Source organism: Plecotus auritus, assembly GCF_963455305.1.
Source record: "Plecotus auritus genome assembly, chromosome: 5".
NCBI classification, from domain to species: Eukaryota; Metazoa; Chordata; class Mammalia; order Chiroptera; family Vespertilionidae; genus Plecotus; species Plecotus auritus.
The window spans coordinates 183,461,267-183,488,117 of NC_137776.1; the positions used below are offsets into that span (position 1 = coordinate 183,461,267).

At 52.6% G+C, this 26,851-nt stretch overlaps 1 protein-coding gene across 1 annotated transcript in view; it reads right to left on the reverse strand.

Moving 5' to 3' along the window:
- DDX31 (DEAD-box helicase 31) overlaps positions 1-26,851 on the reverse strand; it is a 58,659-nt gene that overhangs the window by 13,042 nt on the left and 18,766 nt on the right. Inside the window, exons 10-18 of the mRNA XM_080669798.1 lie at positions 26,111-26,230; positions 25,889-25,995; positions 24,601-24,881; positions 23,217-23,393; positions 20,241-20,300; positions 14,478-14,528; positions 12,815-12,954; positions 7,990-8,071; positions 2,121-2,232 (exon numbers count right to left, since the gene is read on the reverse strand). Coding sequence (XP_080525924.1) covers positions 2,121-2,232; positions 7,990-8,071; positions 12,815-12,954; positions 14,478-14,528; positions 20,241-20,300; positions 23,217-23,393; positions 24,601-24,881; positions 25,889-25,995; positions 26,111-26,230 — 1,130 coding nt within the window. The remainder of the gene's footprint in view (positions 1-2,120; positions 2,233-7,989; positions 8,072-12,814; positions 12,955-14,477; positions 14,529-20,240; positions 20,301-23,216; positions 23,394-24,600; positions 24,882-25,888; positions 25,996-26,110; positions 26,231-26,851) is intronic.

The window sequence follows — 26,851 nt, forward strand, 5'->3', positions numbered from 1 at the left end:
ATTCACTCCTCCGACCCAGACACCTTCAAGTAGTTCCGGTCCCGCCAGAATACTGCCCGTACCTGTGGTCTGGCTTCCTTCCTTCACCGCAGCGTGCTGTAACCCTGCCGTTCTGCAGCAGAGCCGCGCCATGCACAGCACTGCAAGCTGAGTCTGCCTAACGCACTGCAAAGAGCCCAACGCTGCAGGCCGCTAAGGGAGGTTCTTCGGAAACCCCTTAGGAGCTGTTGGATTCCCGTCAGGGAAATGCCAAGATTTTATTTAGGCTATTACCAGACCCCAGGCTGGAAGGATGCATGCTGAGTAGGTACCAGAGGTTATGGGGCGAATACTGGGGCTTCCCCTTCACCCTGTGCACTTGGCCTGCTCTGAGTGCTAAGTACATGACAGGCACTAGGTGAGACTGGCTGACCGGCCCACGTTTACCAGCTGTTTCCTGATGGCCATGCTTGCCCTGTGGCCCGTCCCCCAGCTTTCCCCCTGGCCCCCAAATCCATTCTTTTGAAGCCCGTCAGGCCACACACAGCGCTGCCCCAAGCGCTCTGACAGCTCCCATCGGAGGCAGGGTGACCCAGGCCCTTGCTGTGATCTGCCTCTGCCCCCAGCCCAACATGCTGGCTGACTTCCTGAGTCCCACTGGCTGGAATCCCGCCAGGGGCCTGACCTCTGAGTTTTTGCTGTCACCTTAACAACAGCGCTCACTCTGACCCCTTATTTACAATGCGCTCTGCCCTGCCACCCCTTCACAGCCCGTCTTCTGCTCCATGTCTTACATAGTTCAGATTGCCTTCTCACAGACTAACTGGTGTGTAATTTATTTAATATGTCCATTGTACTCGCTGTCACCCTTCCGCAAGAATGTCAGAAAGGTAAGGATTTTTGTTTGGTTTGACCCGACGTACCCCAAGCACCTAGAACAGTGCCCAACTCAACACATATTTGTTAAATGATTTTAAAAAAGAAATTTCAATTCATAAAAGGAAGAAAAGAAAGGGTGCCATGGTGTTCGTACACAGTAAGTCTTCATTTAACGTCGTGGATAGGTTCTGCGGCTTTAAGCAAAACGACATGTGACAAAAATGGCTTCACCACAGCCTGACTGATATAAACAAGAGCTGAGTCCCTGCAGCATCTCATCAACATTTTAACAAAACAATGTTGGACAGAACGATGTTATCTAAGGGCCTGCCGTATTGGTAAGCCTGCCAGGCATTTTTCTCAGAACAGTTGCTCAGTGGTTAGTGTTGGCCCCAGCACCGAAGGGTCTCAGGTTCGATTCCTGATCAAGGGCATGTATCTGGGTTACAGGTTTGATCCCTGGCCCCTGGTTGGGATGCATTCACGAGGCAACCAATAGATGTGTCTCTCTCACATCAATGTCTCTCTCTCCCCCCCTCCTGCCCCCTCCCACTCTCTAAAATATCCTCGTGTAAAGATGAACAAAACAGACAGAAGACCAGCAGGGAACTATCCGGAACGGTGGCCCTCCCAACACGGACGAAGTCTCACTAGCCCAGGTCACACGAGGCTGCACCACAGAAGCCGCCAGCCCTCCACTCGGCTCCGCACGCAAGTGAACGGTTGAGCCCACGCCTTATGCTTGGTGATCCCAGAAGACAACTTACCCTGTAAAGGGTCTGAACATTAGATTCATGCCCAACTCTTGTGTAAACGCCCTAAGAATTGGGTTCTTTCTCACTTTTCTCTGTGCTTTTAAGTAGGCACTGCTTAGGTCGAATATCGCCAGCCTGCACTTCACCTCTAATTTCCATCTCTACAGGTATTTCTACTGACAGGTCATCTCTCTCCTATCCAGTTTCAAAGGAGAAAAATGGATCGCTAAGCCCCACACTGCTGGGTCAAAGCTCTAGTCGTGATGTAAGCCGAGATAAAGCCTCATTTGTGCAAACCACACTGAAGGATGAAATTAACATTTAATATCACTTTAAAGCCTTCCGTGCCTGCCTCCCAACCCCGCAGCATTAGGGAGATTGAAGGCTTTTGCCAGTGAGCAGAGACGCCTGCTCGGCCTCTCGACCTGTCTGTCGGGTGTGCAGGTGGAGGTGAGCGTGTGCTCTCCGCCGGGCTGGCCACCCACAAGCACCTGGAGACGGACTGACCTCTCTTTGCCCAGGCGACCGTCCCCTCGCAGGAGTGCACGTAATCCTCAAACACCGTCTGCAAGACCGTGGCTCGCTCTTGGGTTTCCTGGGGGCCAACAGCCTGGGGTTGCTGGGAGGGTGATGGGAGGATTAAAGGAGAGACAGTCAAAGGCAGGAATAATGAAGCAGTTTATAATAGATTTAATAACAGTGAAATCACACAGTAACCACCTCGGGGCCAACAGGGTAATCCTTTCAATATTACCAGGGAAAAAGGGGGCTATGAAGATGTTCAAGTCGGGCAAAGACGAGGATGGCTTTGCGACGGAGCAGACGCCGTCTGTGTGTTTGTTTACTTATTTACTAGCTCTTCTTCCTGGCCTCTTATCCCTCATGTTCAAATTGAAAGTCCATTGGAGACACTCTGGAACTTTCCAGGTCCAATTCAGGCATTTAAAACACCAATGAAGCAAAGTTGTTCTCGAATGACTCTTGTACCTCCTAATGAGGCCCCAGATCTCCCCTCCCCCACCCGCCCACGGCCTGGCTACTCCTCTGGGCCAGCTCCCGGTGGGCTGCCTGAACTTGGCCCTCCCCCGGATTCCAGAGAGCACTTCCTCATTCCCAGGCTGTTCAGCCCACGGTGCGGAGTTCCCAGGCACCTGTTAAGGCATGGGCTGTCCCAGCAAACTGCTCCCTGTAAGAAATCGCATCTGTATGCACTGAAAGACCCTACAGAGAGGACGTGTTAATAAAATGGTCTCATCCTTTAACCATCGCGAAGATTTCCATTCCTTATAGCCCCCCCGTCCCCGCCCAAATGAGTGTTTTGTTTCCTACACATCTTAAAACAAACACGCATGCTTGAAGGAGAAACTGAGATGCGAAAGAACCCGCGGTGCAGCCCCATGTGGCTAACACGCTGACTCTTTGAATGGGGCGACCAGCCTCTGCTGCACCCTCCCCGAGGCACGGGGAGAACCAGGCCGCCCAGCTCCTGGTCCTTCTGACCCGCAGAGGACAGGAGCGCCTGGCCGGCTGCTGGCCTGACCCACACGCCTGAGCCTCGCGCTCTGAGAGCTGCCAGGGAAGAACAAAGGGAGAGAAGAAAAGCCCCATTCTTCCGAATCGACATTCACCTCTGTATTAAGAGACTGAACACGCTGAAAATGTTTTCAGTTTAATCAAATCATTCCTGCTACCTGTTTGGCTGATGACAGTCTAGCTGATTTCATAGTACATGGCCCCCTAAGGGTATCCTCCACTCAAATGTCAAGAGGAAAGTCACTCCGGAGCCGTGTTACGAAAGTGGACATTTGCTGTTGTCATTAACAAGGATTTTTTCACCCGCTTCACTGATGTGAAATGCAAACTTTCTGTGCTGCCCTCCTTTCGTTAAGCCACCTCCGCAGCGCGACTGTCACCTTCCTCGCATTTTCTTAAAGATACGAATGTGAAATTAGCGAGGATGCCCTTTCCCCTGGCGGACAGAATCCTCTGTTATTAAAAAGTAAAGCACTTTAATAATGAAAACTTTTCCCTCTTTTTCCTGTGTTTTAACTGTTTAAAATTAATGAGAAGGGCAGAATGGCTGTCAAAGCGATATTGAAAGCCGGGCAGCCAGGACCGAATAAGCACAAAAATCCCTCCAGAGTGTTAAATAAACAGACTCAGCCTCCGAATCCCTCTGTTGGTTATTGTATACATTCTGTAACAGCTCTCAGAATAGATCTGAGAGCCAGGGAGGCAGAGAGGGTTCAGAATTCCAATAAAGGCCTCAAATTAAAGACAGCCTGGTGCGAATTCCAGGAGAAAATTAAAGAGACCTCAAGCTTAAGTGACAGGTGACTTGCTTCTGTGACACAACTGTCAGGGGATTTAGTGATAATATGGCAATATATTACAAAGGGCTTTTCTTATTCCCCCCTTTAGGTTTCAAAATGAGGCATCTTTTTTCCCCAACCAAAAAAAAAAAAAAAAAAAAAAAAAATTACATATACACACATATAAAAATGTGAGTGTGTATACAAGTGGAATATGTAGAAAGAGGCGTTCAAACTGGGTTCACACGTCTGAAATGATGAGGTCAGTTTTAGTCAAAATGAGAAACGTTAGTGGCAGAAAATATAATATACTTTAGAAAAAGCATGCCTTACTACCCCCGCCCCCCGCTCCCAGAAACACTCCATTTTAAAATTGCCCCTCCTGAGAGCGAGTGAGACACTTCCCAGTTGTCTTCTGGGGAGGACAGTCTAAATTTAAACAGAAGACAGAGGGGCAGAGTGACGCAGTGCGGCTCAGCCCAGACAGGTAAGCTGCTCCCCTAATGAGGGTGGGTCAGGCCCCGAGGGCACGTGAGCCCCACAGGACGCTCTGGCACCTCGAAGGCACAGATTCAGTGCTGGCTAATGAAGCCAGCCGGCAAGGAGTGGACCGAGGGCCGTTTGGAAAGACACATTTCCAACAGCTGCACGCACTCAGCCCCTCTGTCAGGGAGACCCTACTGATGTGGAGAGAACAGACGATCAAAGGGCATGATGCAAGGGCTGGTGATCTTATTTTAATTTCAATGTCTTGCGAGGCCAGTGACAGTTTTTGTTCGGATAAGTTTACAGGCATATTTCACAGGACAAAAAACCTCACAGGAAAAATGTGTGTGTGTGTGTGTGCGCGCACAGTGCGCACACTTTGAAGATAATCCCACGCCTATCAAGAAACAACAGATGAATTGAAGATTACAGCACCCAATTGTTGTTGTAAAAGTGTTAAGTGGGAGCAGTAGCGGGGAGAGTGGTTTTTCGGAAGGAAGCATGTGTCTTGATATTGCTAACTTCTAAAGCATTTTAAAACTAAATGGAAGGATTTTGTTTTAATCACTTTTTTGCCAAGCTGAGTTTTATTCCCTAGAAACTTCTGGAGTGCTTCCCAGAAAAGTGGAAAGATCAAATGTATTCTCTTTGTAGGTGGGTGAACTCATACACCCAGGCGCAGCTATATATATTTTATGTGCCTAAATATGAAATATACATTTTACAGATGCTTCCCTGGTTTGCTTTCTGTATACAGGAACCCAGAAACGTACGTGCCAAAGGGACATTTACAACAGACTTCAACCGGGTGAGTGGGGAGGGCAGTGCAGTGAGCCGCCCGGCTACGCGTGGAGAAGGTCCGTCCCCTGGGCCCGTTCCTACCTGCCAGCACTGGCCATGCGCTGCCCCAGCTGAGAACAGCCCACAAAAAGCACTGCACTTCTTACGACAACTAGAACTAGAAGCCGGACCCAGCCTCCACTGTATTCCGCCTGCTGTTCACAACACTCTCAGGCTGTGTATCCACGCGATCATGAGTAATACTGTCAATTTAGTTTATTTGTTCTTTGTCCTCTGAATTCAAGTTAAAATGGGTCAAACAAGTCAGATTTTCATCAACAGGACACCTAGAACCCAGTATGAGTAACTCGTTTTCTAAGTTAACTGGGTATTTTGGTGTCAGTGAATGCCCACCCTTGCTTAGCACTTTTCTTTTTAAAAACAAAGACCATCAAACCTTAAAAATATCAAAACACTCCATCAGGGCAGGAGACTGGGGTGTAGAGTGTGTGCAGGGCGCTCTATGCCTCAACTCATTTAAACCTCCCGACCACCCTGCGAGATGGGCACGCTGGTTCTCCCCATTTCACAGATGGAAAGCCCAAGGCTGCGGAGGCTACCGGCTCCAGTGCAGAACCACCAGCTGGGAAGCAAGGACTCACACCCAAGTGTGTGGCCCTGGGTCTGGCCCTCTGGGCCCAGCAAGGCTTCAGGCTGGCCTCGAATGCATACATAAGTGGGACAACAAATGCATACATAAGTGAGGCACAGGCTCGAGGAAAACCGGACCGCAAGGCCACAGGGGCGGATGTAGGAAAGGGCCCCGTGTCCTGCGGAGCAGAGGGGGCCGCAGCTGCGCTGCTCCTCCTTCGGGGGATGTCCTGCAGGAGGCCCCGTGATGCACCCCCCAGCCCGGGTCGACACCTCCAGCAGGGCCGGCGCAGAGCGTCTCCGTGAAAGGGGCTGAGCGGACCTTCCTGTGTCAGCTGCGGCCTCACCGCTCGGCTCTCATTCCGAGGAGCAGGCAGATGCCAACCTCCCGCTCCTGGTGCCATAGCAGAAGGCTTGGTGTCACTGAGCGGGCTCTGACAGCACATCTGCTATGAAGCGATGTGACAATAGGGCAATGACTGGTAAGAACCACAGCAACATAACAACCAATGCCCTACGGTAGCTGTGCTGGGGTTCTGGGCTATTTCTTACCCCCTCCTCCAGCGTCCTCATGAGAAGAAACCACCGGCATGTTTACTACGAAGGAACGGAGGACGAGAAGGGCCAGCAGTGCCCAGTCACACCGCTGGAAGGGGGCCAGGAGTGACCTGAGACCACGCTCCGAACCACTCTGCCCCACGGGCCCCTCTAACAGCTCGCCCGGGGCCCTGCGCACCCCGAGAGCTCTCTGGGGCCACCAGGAAAGTTGTGGGGACGTTAAAAACCCTAACTAGAACCTGCAACCGCTCCAGAAGAGCAGAGGCGTGTCAGACCAGGCGTGCTGTTGGTCACTGGTCAACTATCTTGCTAGCACACTCTTAGGAAGGGTGGTCCGAAGGCCACTGTGGCTGGGAGACTTTCCACCAACATCGCCTGACATAGCTTGTTGATCAGCTGAGTCTTTAACCACTTTTCTTACTCACAGGGAGCTTTGCTGTGTGCCATTTATCGACCGATTTCCAGTTCTGTGAAAATGGTTACCCTGACCTATACAAAAAGGAATGTAGTTCCGTTTTCCTGGTTTAGTTGCTACAAGGGAGGATGTTGGTGTATAAGGATGTGTGCTTTGAAATCAGACTGCTTGCTCTCGCATCCCAGGAGGACGAACGACTCGTGTGCCCTTGTCAATGTCCCTTCACCTCCGCAGCCTCGGTTTCCTCATCTCCAGAGTGGGAGGCTAAATGAGACCGAGCCTGTGAACAGCCCAGTGCAGTCCTGAGTCCAGAGCTCACAGAAGTGACAGACGCTGTGATATTCCTCTCCTTTCCCTACGTATTCTCCGACCAAGAGAACTTCCGTCAGGGCCAGTCAAACCCAGTCCCCGACTCGGGGAGAATATCGATCCAAATTAGCACACATGCTAACAGATAAAAAAAACCTCTTAAAGCTTGGTCTATTTGGCTCTGATTTTCCAGTCTATCCTCAGGCATCAGAAAACAAATGTGAAATATCCAAATAATTAGTATATCATAGACAAAGTTACTGACAGCAACACCACACACTCCCTCGCACACGTGTGATGCTGAGTGAGTGCAGGACTGGTGGGGAATGCCTGCCTGGCAGGGAGACAGCACCGGAAAGGGGCAGCCGCTGCTCAGGGCCCCGTGTGGAACTGCACGGGCAATAAACAGTCCTCTTCTGAATGACCTCAACTTCCCTCTCCCTCTGTGTGCTGCACACATGAAGCAAATGGATGAACTAAGTGTGTCTGAAAAGAGGCGTGCTGTCTTGGGTGGACAGCTAGTCAGATGTCCTTGGTGACAACGGGACAGGGCCCGCCGGGCTGGGCGGGAAATGCCTGTGGATGCATGCGGTAAGGCCGAGGAGTGGTCTGGGGCAGGAGGCCTGCCTGCCTGCTTGGCGGGCGGACATCCAGGAGGACGCTGGCCCATTCACTGGATGAGACCAGCAAACACCCAGAAGCAACGGGGAGAAAAGACACAAGCAGATCTGGCCTCCTCTGATGTTGCTGGTCTCAAATACGCACTTTACTTAATAGGACACAACCATCCGTACAACATCTCCGCTACCCCAAGTGGAGAAGTGAGTCACATCTGTTAGCAGCAAACAATAAATAGTAAACTCACCTGGCCACCACCTCGTCTGGCTTGGAAAGAATCATCCCTTGTCAGAACAGACAGAATGTCATCCATCTTCATCTCAGAAGTGCTGTGACAGGAAGAGCAGAGCAAAATCAACACCCTTCTCTCCAACTACCCGGGTCCGACGCCCAGGACCGGCCTTTCTCATGGCAGATGTAACGTAGGAGCACCACATAGGGAGGGCCTGGCCTCACCCCCAGGAACCTGGGAGAAAGGGGCTAGTCCCAGTAAGTCCCTTCCTCCCGGGTGAATTCTAAGTGGGCTGCAGCATTTAGAATTTCCTTTATAGGGATCACCTCTTTCTTTCCCTGCCTCCCTCCCTCACCTCTCCCTCCTTCCTCCTGATTTTAGAGAGGGAGAAAGAGAGATAGAAACATCGATTTGTTGTCCCACTTATGTATGCATTCGTTGGTTGATTCTTGTATGTGCCCTGACCGGGGATCCAACCCACAACCTTGGCGTCTCAGGACAACGCTCTTAAGAACTGAGCTACGTGGTCAGGGCAAATGTCATTATTTCTTAATAACCCTCAAATACTGAATAAGTAGGCCCTGTTATTGATATATTACGTTGACTTGAGAAAGAGATGATAAAATAAAACGTTTCAGACAGTCCTTTTGTTTTAGAATTTAATAACAAGGCGGAGGCGAGCTCAAGATGCGTAACTGCTGGGGTGAGCACCCAGTGAAGGTTAACAGAGGCCACCACCTGCTGTCTACTCTCTTCCAATCTGCCCAAAGGGTCTTCACGACTGTCTCCGAAACACTCAGGTGAGAAGCATGCTCTCTGGTGAAGGCCGAGCGATGTGCAAACGGCTGGCTGAGAGCAGAGTGTGGGCGTGAGGCACGACCAGAGCCACGAGGGCCCAGACAGCCGTCCAACCTGCCTGCAGGAGTCCACCACACTCCGCGTGGGGAGTGCGTGCCGCCACGTCTCAGAGACCAAGGAACCGGGAGCAGCTGACGGCACTTCCCAGGGAGAAGGAAAAAGGAAGGGGGAGTTCTGGGGCAGAAAAACAGATCATAAAAAAAGAAGTGATTTCCTCATACGTTGTTGTTTGTTAAAAAATGTAAGGGCAGATTAAAACACGAACAGCGAGCTCTTATGTGGGACCAGGCACTGCTCCCCCTTTCCCCTAAAGGTTACTCTGCCGAAGCTATGAATGAAAATGTCACGTCTCTGACAGCTATTTACCTGAAATGTGTCACCACTTCCCTGCATGCTGCCAGCCCGCAGCCCGCTCTGCTGCAGCTCCGGGCCCCGTGGATACGGGAGATCTTTGTACAGCAGCAAGTCAGCCGGGAAGGCAGAGTGCTTACTGGAGGGAAGGAGTGGGGGGATGCTCCCGATTTCTTGGAAAATCCATTTTTCATATGAGAGAGGACTGCTATGGCTTTGAATTCGCCTCTTATTTGTGCCTGGATGTCTGAAGGAGGGCGAAAACACAGCCCAATCCCATCTCTTCCTTTGACTGTCTGACGTGCTCTATTCATCCCTTTCTTGCTTGAGGACAAATAGAGGAGGAATACAAAAGTAAAAGCAGCCTAAGAACTTGGGGTCAAATCTTGAACAGGCAGAAAAAAAGGAATAATGCCGTTCACAGCCAGGGGTACAGAGAACGAACATGCCACAGACGGCCAGCTCTCCCCAGTGCACGGCAGCGCTGGCATGCCCGCCAGGGCCCGCTGCTACACGGTGCGTGGGTCCGCGTGACAAGCTGGACCACTGACCCTCCGGGAACAGGAGCTGAGCGTGCACTGGGGCGACTTACCGTGTGAAGGGCCCTCCTATCCTCAGAAACCTCTGCGTCTGAGGAACAAAGCGAATCCGCTCTGCTTACCGATGGCTCTATCAACAGATCTGAACCACCCACCTTACTGAAGAAGAGGGAGATAAATAAATTCAGGGAACTGTCTTACGCCTGATCTAAGAAACACACGTTTTGATGAAGCACTTACATTTTAATAAACCAATGGTGACTTTCCTTAGAAACTTCTCCTTTCATTAAAGTGGGGCAAGTGAAGGAGATGGCAAGTACAAAGAAGTCAAAGGACTAGAAACGAAGCCCTCAGCGTTTAGCAAGAGGCGGCCATGAGCAGGGCGCCTGTCTCTCGCCCCACCTGCTAAAGTGAACTGCAGAGTGTGAAGCAGGCAGCAAGGTGTGTGAGGGCCTTGCTACCGTCCCGATCTTCCCTGCAATTCATCAGCCATCCCAGCATCCTGCTGCCTGGCTCTCGGGTTCTTGAGCATAAACACACACACATTCTCCTCCTTTAAATTTTTAAAAAATATTTAGGAGTGCCACCCTGGCCAGGTAGCTCAGCTGGTTAAGAGTGTCATCCCTCTACGCCAAGGTTTCAGGTTTGATCCCTGGTCCGGGCACATACAAGAAACAACCAACGAATGCATAAGTAAATAGAACAACAAATCGATGTTTCTCTCTCTCTTCCTCTCTCTAAAAATCAATTCATAAAAATTCTAAAAACAAATAATAAATATTTAGGAATACCTTTTGGATTCCAAAAATGTTTACATCTGCTTCTTTCCACAGTGCACTCTGCATTAGTTCTTATGAGATTTCATTTTTTTTGTGTTAAGTCTAAGAACAGTCTATATTAGATGTCCAACATACAACACACCCTTCCTCAAACGTGGACACGGGACGCTGGCGCCTGGCTGTGCACCGTGACCCGGGTCTGAGCATCACTGAGCGGCTCTCACTAGCCCGAGACGTAGTCAGGGGTTCGGGCACAGGCTCTTCCATGGGTGACTTTTCGGGGCAGAAGCCCGGGAGCTTGGACACTACAGGCCTTTCCCCTAAATGAATGTTCTTCCACCAGCTGGCATCCTCCTTCCACAAGACTACACTCCCTTCCTCTCTCGGTACTCCCTATCCTCATCCTTCTGAACTTCCTCTCCAAGTCCAAGATGAAGCGCTTGGTGACGAGTGAGTGGCCAGCATGAGCTTTCTCTCCTAAGTAAGATAAAATAAGCAAGTCTTCCCGACACAAATGAAACCACCGTTCAGTGGAAAACGTATCAGGATGAGAGACATTAAATGAGCCCACTTGAAACTGACCAGACTTCCGAGGAGTGGATCCCCGCCTCCCCCAACCCAAGGAAATCAGACGTTTTCTGAATAAGCCGCAGTCCATGGGCACGCACACCAGCAACCCCGACAGAGTGCGAAGAGGGTGAGAGCAGAGCCCTGCAGGTACTGGGGGGGTGTGGGGGGGAGACACGCCTTGTGCACCCATCTCTCCCAGTGGGTGGCCTGGGGTCCCCCAGAGCAGGATCAGATGTGGGGGCCATGATTTCCCAGGAGAGAGCCCTGCAGTGTTACTGGATGCTTTAGAGAGCACAGGCCTGGGCAAAGGGAAGCACCAGCAGTGAGACCCCACACTCAGCCGCGCGGCTGAGCTGAGCGCCGGCGTCCCCAGTGGCTCCCGGTAGCTCTCAGGGCACCCTCGGCAGACACAGCTCTCGCGGTGACTCCAGGACAGGGGATGCACTGCTGTGCTATGTCCGAGCAGAAGTTCTGGAACGTGGACCAGTGTAAAAATGTCAGAAGCCCATTATTAGTCTGTGTGAGGTCAGGTGCCAGAGGTGGTGTGGAAAATACGGTAAAATACTAATTCCTGGGCCCTGTGGCTCTTCCCTCTCGCACTGTAACTCCTGGCCGAGAGGAACGCGCCACGCTCACTGTGCCTTTCTCTGTCTTTCCTCAGGGAGGTCAGGGTCTGACAGGAGCCCCTGGCGCAGCTTCCACGCCACTGAGTCCTCTGCGCCGTGACCAGGGCTGGACCGGGGCTTCAGGCAGGGGACAGGGAGGTGCTGCCACCCGACCAGGCCTGACAAGATGGGGCCAGAGCTGCCTGTGCGGGTGCACACACTCCAGCGGCCACCCAATCACTTCCTTCCAGGTTTGCTTTCCTGAGGGAAGGGGAATTGTGTGATGAGTAAAAAGTATTACTTTTTTCAAAAATAAACCATCTTCTCCCTGGTTAATGTTGCTAAATGGTTAGAGCAGTGGTTGGCAAACTCATTAGTCAACAGAGCCAAATATCAACAGTACGATTGAAATTTATTTTGAGAGCCAAATTTTTTAAACTTAAACTTCTTCTAATGCCAAACGCCACTTCTTCAAAATAGACTCTTCCAGGCCGTGGTATTTTGTGGAAGAGCCACACTCAAGGGGCCAAAGAGCCGCATGTGGCTCGCCAGCCGCAGTTTGCCGACCACTGATGTGTCAGCCCACACATCAAAGGGTCTCGGTTCGATTCCCAGTCAAGGGCACAAACCTGGGTTTTGGGTTTGCTCCCGGCCCCCGGTCAGGGCGCGAGCAGGAGGCAATCAATTGATGTGCCTCTCACATGGATGCTTCTCTCTCTCCCCCTTCCACTCTCTCTGAAAAACAATGGGAAAAATATCCTCAGGTAAGGATTAAAAACGAAACAAAATAAAACAAAGATAACCACCTTTAAAGGTACAAAACATTAATTGCAAGAAATAAGAATCATGAACAAAACGGTCTACAAGAAGCCGGCTGCCAGAGCACGAAACACGGGCCTCCTTGCAAGAAACACGGAGGCGACAGGTCGTCCTATGACTTAGTCTCACAACACAATGGAAGTTGTCATGTGCTGATGGCATGAAGGGTTTTAGCTGTTGCCACTGGCTATTCTGGGACTCATTTAGGGATCACAAGGGTTAATGGCTCTTCGTCAGCTTACAAGGCCCAGCCGCTATAAGAAGCGACAGAAAGTTAATTAGGTGAGATCAGCCGGAGCCGCTCGGGTTTCTGACTCACTTGATTTTGTGAGAAGCCAGCGAGCTGACATATTCTGCCTCCGAAGGAGCCAAGAAGAGCAGGCTGCTCCCGTGGCAGCCAATGCGGGCGGTTCTCCCGATCCGGTGGATGTATTCCGCGGCTGAAGACGGAGCGTTGTACTAAAAAGGGCAACAGAAATGAAGGCATTCACAGATCAAGGGACTGCCATTAATTGGAAGTGCAATACCCCTCACCTGCCTCCAGGTATCCCAAGAATTAAATCCTGGTGCTATGGTTACCCTAACAATCACAAGGAGAAGTCACTCAACCCTGAAACTCCTGCTTCATTGGAAATAACGAGGCTCTGACAGGCCAACGTGAACAGCGGCCAAGTTTCAGATAAACGAGATGTCTCCTCGTCCCAGTATCTCCTTTCTAATTTTACTTCTCCACAGGTCTCTGCAGCTTCCTATTTGCATCTTTTCACTGAGGTAACTGTGCAAGGTGAAAGTGTGGGCAGCTGGGGTAAACCTCTGCAGACAACCACATGACCTTGGCCTACTCCCTGGCAGACGGCAGTGGAGGTGAGGCCGCAGAGGAGCCTGACGGGCAAAGAGCAAGGGGCCGATGACCTTGACCGGAGGTCAGCTCTGGGCGGGGCCCCAGGAGGTGGTCTCCGCCACCTGCCTGCAGCCCTCGGTCCCAGGGGAGCGGAGCTTCCTCCCCACAGGGACTTGCTCCTGCCCCACGGACAGCGCTCCTGACTCAGGGCAAAGGGGTTCTAGAACTCAGCGGGATGTATTACACACAGCATCGTATGCTGTCTATGGCAAGAACTTCACCATCATCGAAACTGACCCTATATTCATTCTCCTTTTTGCCCTCTGCTACTACATGAATCAAAGGTCAGAGGGCATATCAGACTAGTCAATATTCACGATATAAGGCTCTAAATGGCCGACTCTGTGTTTGGCCTTGCACACATCCCAGCCACCCTCGCCTCTTCATCTTTAACTCGCTCTGAGGCCAGCAGGAAGGAAGACTTGGCGCCTCTCGTCACACCGTGATCACCTGCGGGGAGCAGAGATTCCCCAGCCAGTGACAGGCGTGTGGCTGCACCGGAATGTAAATAAACCATGATTCACGTAAACAGGGCATGTCTCCCTTGGCCCGCACTCAGAGGGCTTGAAAATACCACTCTGCAGACTAACGAAAAGAAAAGACAACTAAAACCACCAGGCCCTAGCGCTAATGCCCATACCCTCTGGCAAAGTGTCTAAGGCTCGCGGTCTGTGTAAGATGCTGTCAGCGACTTAATTGCCCCCTGCAGGTCAATGTACAGGACACGGCTCTCAGGACAGCTGAGCCATCTCCTCCTGGACACAATGAGGCCTCCCAGGGGCCCGGGTAATTCCTGTTATTTTCAAATCGCTGGAACTTTGCGTGTGACAGGCGTTAGGTCTGGAGCTGGGAGCAGCGGGCCCCTCCCAAGACTGCAGGCTGGCTGTTTGCTGCTGCAGCAGTCAGGTGGGCTGAGTTAAGGAAAGATGTCAGGAGAATTGTGCAGATAAGGCCGGTTGCTGCCTGGTTACCAGGGCAACACCCAGGAGGGTAATGATAATTATTCTACTTAAAGCCAGCGCATCTACTCATGATCATATATTCCTGCCTCGAGCTCACACCTTAACAACTAAAAAATTACCTGAACAATCCATGTGACTTGAGGGAGATCTAAGCCTCGAGCTGCAACATCCTTCAAAACAGAAAAGAAGACGGCTTAGGACTGAGTTTCTGAACCATGTGGGGGTCACAGATCTGTTGATAACCTCATGCAGAAAAAGAGGGTGGGCACACACACGCGCGCGCACACACACACACACACACACACACACACACGTCTACACACAGCCTCAGGAAGCCACCAGTCCATTTGTGGTTCCAAGTTCTGACTCAGGGGTAAGTGCTAGGAACCCGTTGGGGAGGTGGCCACAGCCCCTTCCCCACAAGACCGTCCCTGCGGGGAGCCCAGGTCCTTACACCGTCATTCTCAGGTGTGCCTTGGAAGAATTCTGAAACTTCCAGCATTTCTTACCACTTTTACATTTTGTCTGAAACACTCTATGAGGAATGCATTCCTGGGTTATCAGCCCCATCCCGCGCCCACACCAGAGTGAACGACCTGCGCCGAGGCGGGCTTTGGGAAGGTCACCCCGGCACCCCTCATGGAGGTGCCGCAAAGCATTTCCTGCGCCTTTGCCGACAGCCTCCGAGCAGCAAAGGCCCAGGCAGCGCCCGCTTCTGTCGTCTCAATCAGAAGGCGGGCCAAAGACGGGCCAGACCGGCAAAACTAGGAAGCAGTGGAGAAATCCGTTTTCCTTTCCGGCTGGTTGCCACCTGCAAAGCGGACTCCACTCTCTGGCCATTCTGGCTCCTCCGGCCCTCGGCAACCAACCTGCACTGGCATTCATCTTCACGCTGCCAGTCGTAGCAAGAGCACCCCGCCAACGCGTCCTGGCACTTCCTACACACCAGACCCCGCGCGGCACTTCACCTGCGTTACCATGACCGATCTTCAAAACAACCATGATTCCAAGGCCATGTTACATTCTCTGCTCCCACCTCAGAGAAGGCGCCACACCTTCCCGCGCTGTGGTGGGGAATTTGGTAACATCCAGCAAAACTGCTATGTGCTTGCCCTTTGACCCAGAGCAATCTTACATCTCGAAATCCATCCTGAGGACACACTGGCAAAAATACAAATGGACTCTCACGCACAAGGCTGTTTGTGTCGGCAGCTTGTGCTGCAGGCCTGGCAAAACCCCAACGTCTAGCAGGAGACAGTGAACCCGATTCGGCACACCCACCCCGCATGTATGGGCCATGAAAGGGAGTTCCCAGGGAGACTCACTAGGGTGTATTTCTTGTGTAACATACTTTTGTGTAAGAAATGAGGAAAATAAAGTATATTTGCCCATATTTCTAAAAGAAATAATAAAGGGAAACCCCAAAAAGTTTTAAAAAATAGTTACGTGGAGAGGAAGGGAGAGGGAAGGAGGGAGCTAACGTCCGCCAGTGGGCCTTCAGAACTGGGGCTCGGGGGCTGTGTCAATGGCTGCAAGTTAAAGAGTGAGACGCCCAGCTGTCGTGCCACATGAAGTGCAGGGTCACCTGTTCTCCAAAGCAAACCCCAGACCCTGGGCCTCATTAGGGGCCTGGACTAACTGCTAGTTTAGAGGGACTATGGGGGGCGGGGCAAGGTAAGCACCACGAGGACAGACGGGGCAAATCCGGGTGGGACAAATGGTCTGGTTCCTCCACCAAAAAATCCAAGGAGAAATAGGTCAAACCCAAACCCAAACGAAGCATCACTCGGGTGGAAGAAGGGACAGATGGCGCAGCAGGCACCTGAGAACCAGCCCCCGGAGGGTCACCCAAACTGCCAACTGACTTCTCTCCCGGCAGAGGGGTTGGGCGGTTTTATTTCCTCTTTGCCTTTTCCTGTTTGTTTTCTTTTCCTCTAACGATAGATGGACACCCCCCCAGATGGTCGCTTAGAAAAAGGCAGCCTACGGAGAAGTTGGAGCAGCACGAGCGCCTGCCCGCCTTCACCGGAACGCGCCGATGCTGATGGTTGGGGCGTCTGCCTCCTCTCCCTCCCCACACACACGCTTCTCTGAACCACCGCAAGTCCGCGGGGACGCCATGACGCTGTACCCCTACATACTTCAGCACGCGCCTCCTAAGTAAAAGCACATCCTTCTACATAGGAAACTCAGTGCTGAGGAACACTATTTCCTAAGAGTCCCGGTTCACGGTTCTCCAGCTGCACTGCAGAAGACATGGGGGGGGGGGGGTGTCCCTCCGCTGCCCAGCAACGCGCGACGCACCAGCGCAGTCCGTCCTGCATGGCGATGCCATGTCCACTCGCCTGAGCAAGGGGCGCCACCAGCTCTCTGCATCTGAAGGTACCTTTGCCTTTGTAATTAGTGAGAAACTGGGGAGTGAAACTGGGAGACTGTTTCCCAAATCCTTCCACCAGTGGTTTCAGCCTCTGTGGGTGCTGCCTGTCTGTGTGTTACCCTGATGGCTGCGAGGATGACTTCCTGTCTCGCACGCCCTCCTCCCATTTGAGAGCTGGCATCCTTTGCAGGAGCAGCCTCCCCTCTCCCCTCTGAACGAGTCAAATGTATATGGGCTTTTTTGAAAAATGATCATCCTATGCAAGTTTCTGCAAGAAGCACGTTAAAACGATCGCTGCCTGGGACCAAGGAAGACTCCGTGCCGCATCCACCTCGCCCAGCACGGGGGCGGGACACGCCAGTCCACCTTCACTGCTCTCCTCCCCGCAGCGCCAGGCTGCCTTTCTGATGCGTTTAACGTACGAAGGGTACCGAGCGCCCACAAGGTGCTTGCAGGCCCATCCCAAGCAATGCCTTTGAGAAAACTAGCGCTCTCCTGAAAGGGGCCTGGGACTTGCCTTCTGCCCTGACCATAGCTGGTGGCTATAGTGTGCTGAGCTCTCCTTAAGAAATGACGTGTTATTGACGTGCTCCGCAGGGGGTGGTGGTGCATGCAGACAAGGGGCTCCCGGAGCCGGACAGACGGGAGGGCTTTGCAGAAAATGTAATGCTCGTCAGTTTAGTCAATTCAACCAAGAAGCTCTAACACAGCGTCTGATGTTCACACATGTCACGGAGTGCACATGCGCTGAAGTGGTGAGTTAGGAGTGACTGCAGACTGCAGCCTCTCATCCGACCGGTCCAAGTCCTGCCTCCCACCTGGTGGCCTGGCTCATGACACCAGCTCACAGTGCTCCCTGCATCCCACTTCTTGTGTTGGGGTGGGGGGACCTCCCCAACAGCCAACCACCCCTCAGCCTTGATCAGCTATGCCTTTAAGCACGTCTCTCCATTCTGGGCCTGGCGGCCTCAGAGAGGGGGAGAAAGTCCTCTCCCTGCTCCAGGAACTGAGGACGGACTTCAGCAGCCATTCGATCTGGGAGAGTCAACTGAGCCCCGAGCCTCAGTGCACACGCCGAAGAAAGGCTGTAAGATCCACCCTGTCTATCTCCAGAGGTGACCGAAGACCAAATGAGGCCAGGCACACCAACACTGAGCAGCAATCTCATTCCACTTCCTGCTGGAGGAAGGACTGGGCGGTGGTGATCAGGCAGTAGGTGAAAGCCTCCCTGCTCTCCTCCCCGCTCACACCCTCCCCCCGGGGCAGGGGGCACAGGCAGGACCCTGCTCCCTGCTCCTGCAATGCCGTCAGCAGGACACCGGGGCACCAGGAGGCTGCCCACATGGCAGGACGCTGCTGCTCCTGCAATGGCAGCAGCGGGCACCGGGGCACCAGGAAGCTGACCTGCTGAGGATTCAGCAGAGGCCTCGGCCTCAGCAGCCCCGTCAGAACTCAGGCCCAGCCCCTTGCACTCCTGTACCCTAACTAGGGCAGAAGAACCGCTAAAGTCAGCTCTGAAAGACACTCGGTGGTGAGGCCGGGAGGGCCCAGCTTGACGACCGGCCGCCTCCACGAGACGGAGGAGCACAGATGGAAGGCAGCTTGCTCAGGTGCCAGCCTGTCAGTTGGATTAAAATGACTCATTTATTTACCCAAGATCCTCACAAAGTGCTTTTACTAACAGGGAGAGGGGCCGCCGGCGCTCTGAGGAAGGGACGCAGCGAGCTCTCCTCTGCGCCGTCCCAGCCTGCCAAAAGTCATTACTGCCGTGTGTGGGAGCCATCAGCGGGGTACAGGCCCCCGTTGTCCGGGTGACAGATTGGGCTGCGCAAACAGAGGAGGAAGGAGAGAGCGCAGAAGCTGTCAGAGGCGAGAGATCTTGGCTGGAGCCGCCAAAAAACTGGCAACATGAGTTAGCGTAGCTGAGTAAACAGCCAACAGCCTCCCAAGGATCTTGCCATTAACACAATGAAATAAAGTGGAAAAGAGAAATTTCACCTAAAAACAGGCCCCACAGAAAGCCGAGAGCCTCCGTGCACTTGGGCTGTGGATGGAGCTCACGGCCCCTGCGTCGCACTCCTTTGTCTCCGAGTCTCCGGGCAGCGGGAATCCCCGGGAGGAGGGAATTAAGAACTGCAGACCTAACAGCGGACTTCAAGCAAAATAAGCGAAGGTGGAGGAGAGCAGCACAGGCGACTAGTCCTGAACAACCGCGCAGGCCCAGTGGAGGGGGTGCTCTGCTGGCTGGGGCTGGTCCCCAGGGAAAGCAAGAATGACACATTTGAGGACGTGCGAGAGGGGCCGGCTTGGTTGAGGGTAAGGAACAAGCAGGAAAGTGGGGACAGAGGAGACGGGAAGGGTCCGGCCGCAGAAGGTACTAGTGGACATGATGAGAACTCCTGAGAAATTTCTTTATCACACAGATTATTTGGACTTGTCTTCAGGGTAGGCCCGGGCCTGTGAAGATGGTTTTAAAGCGAACACTAGCACCTGACTTGTGTTCGGGCTCCTGGAGGAGAGGCCGCTGGGTCGGACTCAGACCTCTGAGGCCAGCGCTCCCAGTAACTATTCTCCGTCTGGCCAACCACGCTTGGCACACGTGAGAATCGGCACACTGCTGGCTGGCAGGCCGTCTTATATATGATCTTACACAAGAAAGACAGGAGCACTCACCCATACACTCTGAGTTCAGGGAGAAAGCACCGCTAAGTAACGCTGAACACAGAGCAGGAATTCCTTAAAGAGTAATTCATTAGAGGCCTAGCGGGTGGTCCAAGAGCTATTCGCCTGCTTCTAAACAGCACGTCATCACCGGGTTACTCCATTTACAGCGCAGTTTCCCTGCTGGGTGGACAGGGATTTCTCAAATCATCATCAGGGATTAAGCTGCATCACCACGACGACACACATTTGGAGGGATTTTAATCTGGGGAGCCAGCAAAGCCCCGCTGAAGTCATCCCCAGAGAAGGGCCGTCGAAGGCGGGACTTGCCATCTGGAGCGAGCCTGAGACGTGCATTCAAAGGGCCAGCGCGGGGCTGGAGGCAGCCTCCAGGGTGGCAGCGATGGGGCGAGGCAACTGCCTGCACACTGGAGGGCAAGTGACAGACGCCAGCAGACAAACTGCCCACGGGCAGCTGCTCCTGGAAGGAGGTGAGCAAGGTGCATCGAGTGATTTTGTTGCGGAAAGACTTTCCCAGCTCTAATTACTCCCGATAGCTGTAATTTACAAGTTTTTGGTGGCTAGGAATCAGCAAGATTCACACGTTTTCAGACCAACAGCTGCCACTATTAGTGAGCAAATAGCTGAGTCTTCTGCACAGTGGCAGCGGCTACCTGTGACTAAGTCAGGTGACAAACCAGAGGTGCCAAGGGACCAGCCACACCAAGAGCCCTGGGATTCCCGCTGTCTGTGGGGCAGCTGCAAGGCACATTGTCGGGAGAGAAAAACTGCAACCACCAACTGCAGAAATGCTCATTTTCACCGGAGCACAGATGATACGTACCGTGCAAAAGAGGACGCCAGGGCCGGCCTGTGCAAATTCGCGAAACACTGCTGTTCTCTCCTGCAAAGACAAGGAAAAGCCTCACAGCTGAGATTGAGTCCAGCGAGCTGGTTCCCGTGCTTCCCAGTCTCCTTCTGCTGGGACTGCATTCGGGCCCAGAACAGAGGCTTTGGAGGAAGGGAAGCAATGAGTGCTCACATCTAACAGGCCCAGGACTAGACTCTGGGCTGTCAGGAGGGCAGCGCCAGGCTGGGCCCATCCTCCAGATCAGCCACCCTGGAGCAGGGGCAGCCCCCAGGGACACACTTCCCTGCAGGTGGGCGAGAGGAATGAAGAACCACCCACCTTTCCTGCAGGGGAATTTTGTTAACGACTCATTTTTAAAAAAGGTCAAAAAAATATAAACCGCATATATTTTAACTGTAGAAAAATTACATTGAAGGTGAAGGAAGAAAATGCAATTTCCCACCGCTCGAAGCACACCACCACCACCACCACCACCACAACCCCATGCCCCCGGGCCTGTGCAAAGCATAACCAAGGAGGGGCTCTGGAAAGATGGCCACACGGCCTCTACCAGAACCACACTCTTATCAGAAAGCACTAGGACGTGAACATCTTTCCAAACCACATCCTCTCCCTTGTGACGACACTGTGAGTAACCAGCCGGGTGGGTGTGCCACCATTTACGTGGCCGACTGTTCTCCACTACAAACAAGCTGTGATAAAATCTCTATCGGTAAGGCCTGTGCACGTAATTGTTCCCTTCGGTAAGTTCCTAAAGGCAGGCTTGCTGGCCAAAGGAGTGCACACCAAAGGCTTTCCTGTGAACTTGCAAAGCCAGTGGCGCAAGCAGCGGACACGTGGCCATGTCCACCTGTCAGCAACAAAAAAGGGAAGTGACCAAATTACTACAAATTTGGAAAAAAGGAAGTCTCTCCCTCCACTTTGGCATAGCCCTGTCTCCGAGCGGAACCTCGCCGCGGTCTTTCACATGCACATGTTGTCGCAGAAGTGGGACCCCAGGGACCCCTCGCTTAGGACAGTGGACACTGACAACCAGCGTGCACTGAGCGCAGCCACGTACCAGACGCTGGCCTACGCTTTACACGTCTGCACGAATCCGCTTCCCACAGCCTTCCGAGCAGGTACCATTACCACCCCTTTCCAGGCAGAGACACCGAGGCGCAGGGGCTGAGGCACTTGCCAAGGGACACCCACACACCTGAGAGCCCGTCCCGATGGATCAGGTCTGGGGAGGGGAGGAAACCTAACTCCTAAGCTTCCATCACAAGCACCAGGCAGCCACTTCAGACTTCACTTCTCTCCAATGCCCGTCCACTTGGTGGGGGTCCCGCCCATCATTTAGGGAGACCACAGGTCATGTGGAACAGTGGCCAAGAATATGTGGTTGGGGCTGTTTTAGCTCAGTCTGGGGTAAGACGCTTAACCTCAGTATTCACCAGATGAAATACAGATACTCCCTCCCATCCTCTACTCATGGGGAGGCTGTGAAGGCTACTTAATAAACAAAACAATATAAGTAAAATATTAACATTTACTAAGCTGAAGAACGGAACTATCCCTGATGACCCTTAACGTTTACTGAGCACTGATTATGAGCCAGCCCTGTGCTAAGCAGCACTTTATCTGCATTAACTCAATGAATCATCTCAACCACATGAAGTAAATACGACTATTGGCTCCATTTGAGAGACATGGAAACTGAGGCAGGAGAGTTCCCTGAGGTCACACAGCCAGTCAACAGCAGGGCCAGGACCAGAACCAGGAGCCTGCCTCCGGGGCACACAGCTGCAAGCACCGGAGACTGCCATTACAGTAAGAGTGTGAACTACTTTGACTAGAGAAGCTCCTGTGTGATCTATTCATATTCCCAGATCCTTCGGAGTCCACAGCCAGCTCCTCCGTCACCCGCCTCCCCTGCAGAATGCCTCTGGTGAAAACAGACCCCGAGGACTAGGAAACTAATTAAAAAAGAAAAAAGAGAAACACCATAAATGGTACGGCATTCTGAAATCAACCAATTCGATTGACTCAGGCATCCGCAAGGTAAAAAGAAAGAGCCGATAGAATTCACAAAGGCTGAAATAGGAAATTCTATGCTATCTTGTGGCAAATAAGAAGCTGTGTCCTTGAGTGACCTTGAGCAAAGTCACTTTTTTGAACCTCCATTTCCTGAATTATTAAACCAAAAAAGCAAAAACAAAGGGGAAATGGACTTGATGACCTTTAAGGTGTATTATACTCTAAAAATGTCACTCCTTTCCAATGTGGTTCTAGTTCAGGCCCACCCTCATTTCTGAGCTGCCTGTAACAGCCTCCAGGACAAGATGGCTCTGATCTCGGGCCCTGTGCGTCCTGCCCTGCACAAGGCAGTGACTTCATCCCACTCCGCACTCCGCCCCAACCCCCGAGTGCACTGAGTTTTGCAGCTTAGAACCTAAAACGAGGCCAGTGTTCTCCTCTTCTTCCTGAACCAAAATGTTACTCAGAGCCGAGGCAGAGCGAGACACAGACCCTCTCGCAACCCCAAGTGCTGAGAGAGCGCTGCATCTTGTTGACAACGACAGCAGTCACGCTCAGCGGTACCATATGGGAGCCACAATTTAGCTCCATTAATGCTCTTAATTTGAAGACATCAAGCCCTAATTACACACTGGGTACTAAAAAGGCAAAACCCTTCCCTGGTGCCAGCTACTTAGTGGTGCTCTGTTGCCTTAACAGCTGGTTGAGGTAGATGCAGGCCAAGGGTCTGTGAGCTCTCAGGTGGACGAGCCCAGCCCCGGAGCAGGCGGGCGGAACAATAGGCTCCCCTCGCCCGCATCACCCGGGCAGGGCGCCCGCGTCCAGTTCCCGTGCGCCGCCCACCTAAGGGGACACCTGCCCGAGCCCCGCGGGAGCCAGTGCTGACCGTGGAGGGCGTGATCAAGTTGGATGGGCCCCGGGCTTGCTCACCTCCTGGTCCATGTTGCCATGCAGCCGCAGGAATGTTAATCGCGGGCCGCCAGATGGTAACTGCCCTGACGCCGGGGCCCCGGCGCCGCCCAGCAGGGTCTGGAAGAAGAGGTGGTAGTGGAACTCCACCAGCTCGCAACTCGAGAAAAAGACGATCAGCTTCTGGTCTGTTTCAAACTACATGGACACAGAGGGGAAAACCACCACAGGGTTTATTAGGTGACACTGAAACGAGTATTTTTCTAAAATACACAGTCACTCTGGCCCTGTTTGGAAACAGATGACAGACGGCTTGGAGTTATTTTCGAAATTAACACGGATGCTCCATACTACCAGACTGCAGGAGAGGGAACTGACAGCCATGACCTTGATCACGCTCCCACACCTGGGAAGAGCATGCTTCGGGGTGAGGCTGCCTATCAGCACTGTTCTTCGTCCCCTCAGGCCTCGGCACACCCGCCACGTGCAGTGCATCTGGAAGCTTCACTCTCAAGCCCTTCCCCCTACTGTTTCCCCGGGTACCAGAGAAGTGCCACCGAAACTAGCAAATAAATATACAAATACAGTAGGTCCTCGGGTTACGTCTGAGAGCCGTTCCTACGGCGCGATTTCGCTAAGTCGGAACCCACCTACATAAGCACCTACGTCACCTACGTAAGCACCTACGTCACTCACGTGGAGCACTTACACAGCGGTAATGAAGTGAAACAGTAAAAAAAAATTTTAAAGAAAGGTAACGATTCCTGACCTTTACTTGTGGTAAATAAATAATAAAAAACAAAGCACATATGTACATACGTCAAAATGACGGAACTTTATTTATTTTTTTAAATAAATAAATGGGAGATGGTGACATAACCACGAAATGATGTACGTCCGACGTAACCCGAGGACTGCTTGTACCGGGAGTCCTTTAAAAACGCAAGCACAGGCCCCTAGCTCTGTCTCACATCCAGCGTCCCCGACACCCCTGCTGCTCCCAGCATCAGCCCCAGGAAAGATACTTAAGGCCGACTTCAGGCTGAACATAATGGCAATCACTGGCCTCCGAGCTTTCCCACAATCCTAGAGCCACTACATCAGCCGTGGGCAAACTACGGCCCGCAGGCCGGATCCGGCTGTTCTACCCGGTTCTCTTGCTCTCCCCTCCGCTCCTTTACTTTGAATTTATATTAGTTCACACAAACACTCCATCCATGCTTTTGTTCCGGCCCTCCGGTCCAGTTTAAGAACCCATTGTGGCCCTCGAGTCAAAAAGTTTGCCCACCCCTGCACTACATCCACCAGCAGTTAGGCCTGAGAACCGCGTCTCACCCGCTGCCAGCAGTGCCTGATACCAACGGCACAGGCCTCCCCTCGACGGAGCCGACCTGGCCCGTCCTACCTTGCACTTCTGCAGGATGAAGGCCGCCAGGCAGACCAGCCTCAGCTTGCTGGGAACCACCACCACGTACTGCTCCAGACCCTCCGGAATCGCAAAGCCGTCCAGCTCATCATCATCATCGTCGTCGTCGTCGTCGTCGTCATCGTCATCATCGTCGTCACTTAGTGAGTCAGAGTCGTCGGAAGACTCCTCATCTGTCAGGTACGGCTGACAGAGGCCTTCGTCCAGGACAGAAATGCTGACTGGGTTGTGTAAACTGATGTCAGCGAGCCGTGTCACACCTGGGACAGAGTGAAGAAGTCAAAACAGGTGACAGGCACACACTGGGGAACTGGTCCCTATGCACGCTGCACATGCAGGCGAGCGAACTAGGCCAGTTTGCCGACCACTGAACTAGGCAACTCCCGACGGGTTTCACCAAAGGCCGCGCTGATCTGCCCAGTTGTCAATCTGGTGGGGCGGACCTCTGGACTTCTTCCCACAGCCCACCCACCCCCTCACACCGGCCTTTCTAAGCTCGCACCTGTGGGAAACCACTGAGAGGGACATTAACAGGGGTCTATCCCGCCCCCCAGAAAGGGTTCTGTGGTTATGCAACCCCAGATAAAAAGGTCCCACGATTTCTTCCATAAGACTTTACAGGCCTTCTCAGGACCTTTACTGTGTGAAAGCGCACCACGAATCTCCAAGAGGAGGTAATGTGTGGCATTTCCCAAATTTTCTGAGCACAGAATCCCTTTTCCATGGATTATCTTAAAATTAATGTTCTCTGGAATACACTCAGAAGTGCCGATGAGGCGTATTGGTGGCAGCTGGTGTGCCGAGTGAAGCCGACACCAGACACAGAAGCTGTCCTGTCGCTGAGACAGGGCCTGCTGTGGGGTCGGTGCAGAGCGGTGCCACTTGGCCAAGCCCAGCGTCCCGTCTACGAAAGGCAGCTAAGAAGCTCCATCTCACGAGGATGAAAAACAGAAATGAGCTTAAAGGACACGAGACTTTTAGGTCCAACGCCGCTTCAGGAGAAAGGCAGGCTGATGGCAGTAACGATGCGCGTGGTGAGAGGCCGTCCTTGTCAGGACCCGAGCCCTGCGCTGGTGGGTCATGGCAGCAGTGAAAGGCTCACGCAGGCGTAGGTGGTGGCCGTCAGCCTTCCTCGTCCTCCCCACCTGACGGGAGCCCCTGAAGCACGGCCTGACTACTGGCCCTCTGCCCGCGCCCCAGGGGCCCTGAGACTCCTCCCCGCTCTGAGGCCAGGCCCCTGGCAGCTGCATCCACTCTCCTCGCTCACCTTCTGTGAGAGTGGCCGACAGCAAGACGTTCTGTCGTTCCTGGCACTCGGCGTTAATCGCGTTGAGTATCACTGTGATCGTCTTTTCAAAGCCCAGATCCAAGATTCTGCGGTTTCAGGAGAAGGAAGTTTAATCTAAGGCGGACGGCATGTAGCCCGGGCTGCAGTCACGATGGACAGCCAGCCTTCCCTGCGCCCTTCCTGCCTCCAGATCAGCCTCACCTGTCGGCTTCATCCAGCACCAACCAGCGGATGCGGCTGAAGTGAATGTTCTTGGTGGATTTGATATGATCCACCAGACGCCCAGGAGTGGAGATGAGGATATTGATCCCTTTGCGGAGCCTGTTGGAAATTACATACCGTCAGAGACAGTAAATCGCACTGGGCTGTATCAATGGAAGACACAGGAAAAGGCGAAGGAGACAGATTCGTGTCTAGCACCATGTGCCACAGCTTGAAATCATGACAAACGTGATGACAAGTGGATACAAAGATCAGAGTTTTCATTTTTCTCTGACGTCTCTCTCTCCTATAGAACAGAATTGTTAAGATCTGCAATTACATTAAAATCGTAAAACCTTAACTTGGAAAGGAATCTTTACTATGTAATTCGATGCCTTTTACCTGGTCCATGGATCCCTTCTAGCACATTCCAGACACATGGTCGTCTAGCCTGCTCCTGAGGCTTCTTTGCCAGGGAACCTCTTAGCTGAATCAGTTGTCCCAGAATGTTTTCTTATATGAACGCTTGCTGTGACTTCCATGTAATAGGCCTAGCTTTGCCCCACAGACTAGGTAAAATAAATCTAATGGATGACTCCCACACAGCCTTCACCCCATTACCCTGGTAATAAAAGCCTCCCATTTCTAGCTGCCCCTGCAGGTTAGCATGTTCCCAGCCTATGCTCTAGATTGAAAAAGATAGGAGGACAGAGGCGCAAACCCCACGAGTCCCTGTAGAGG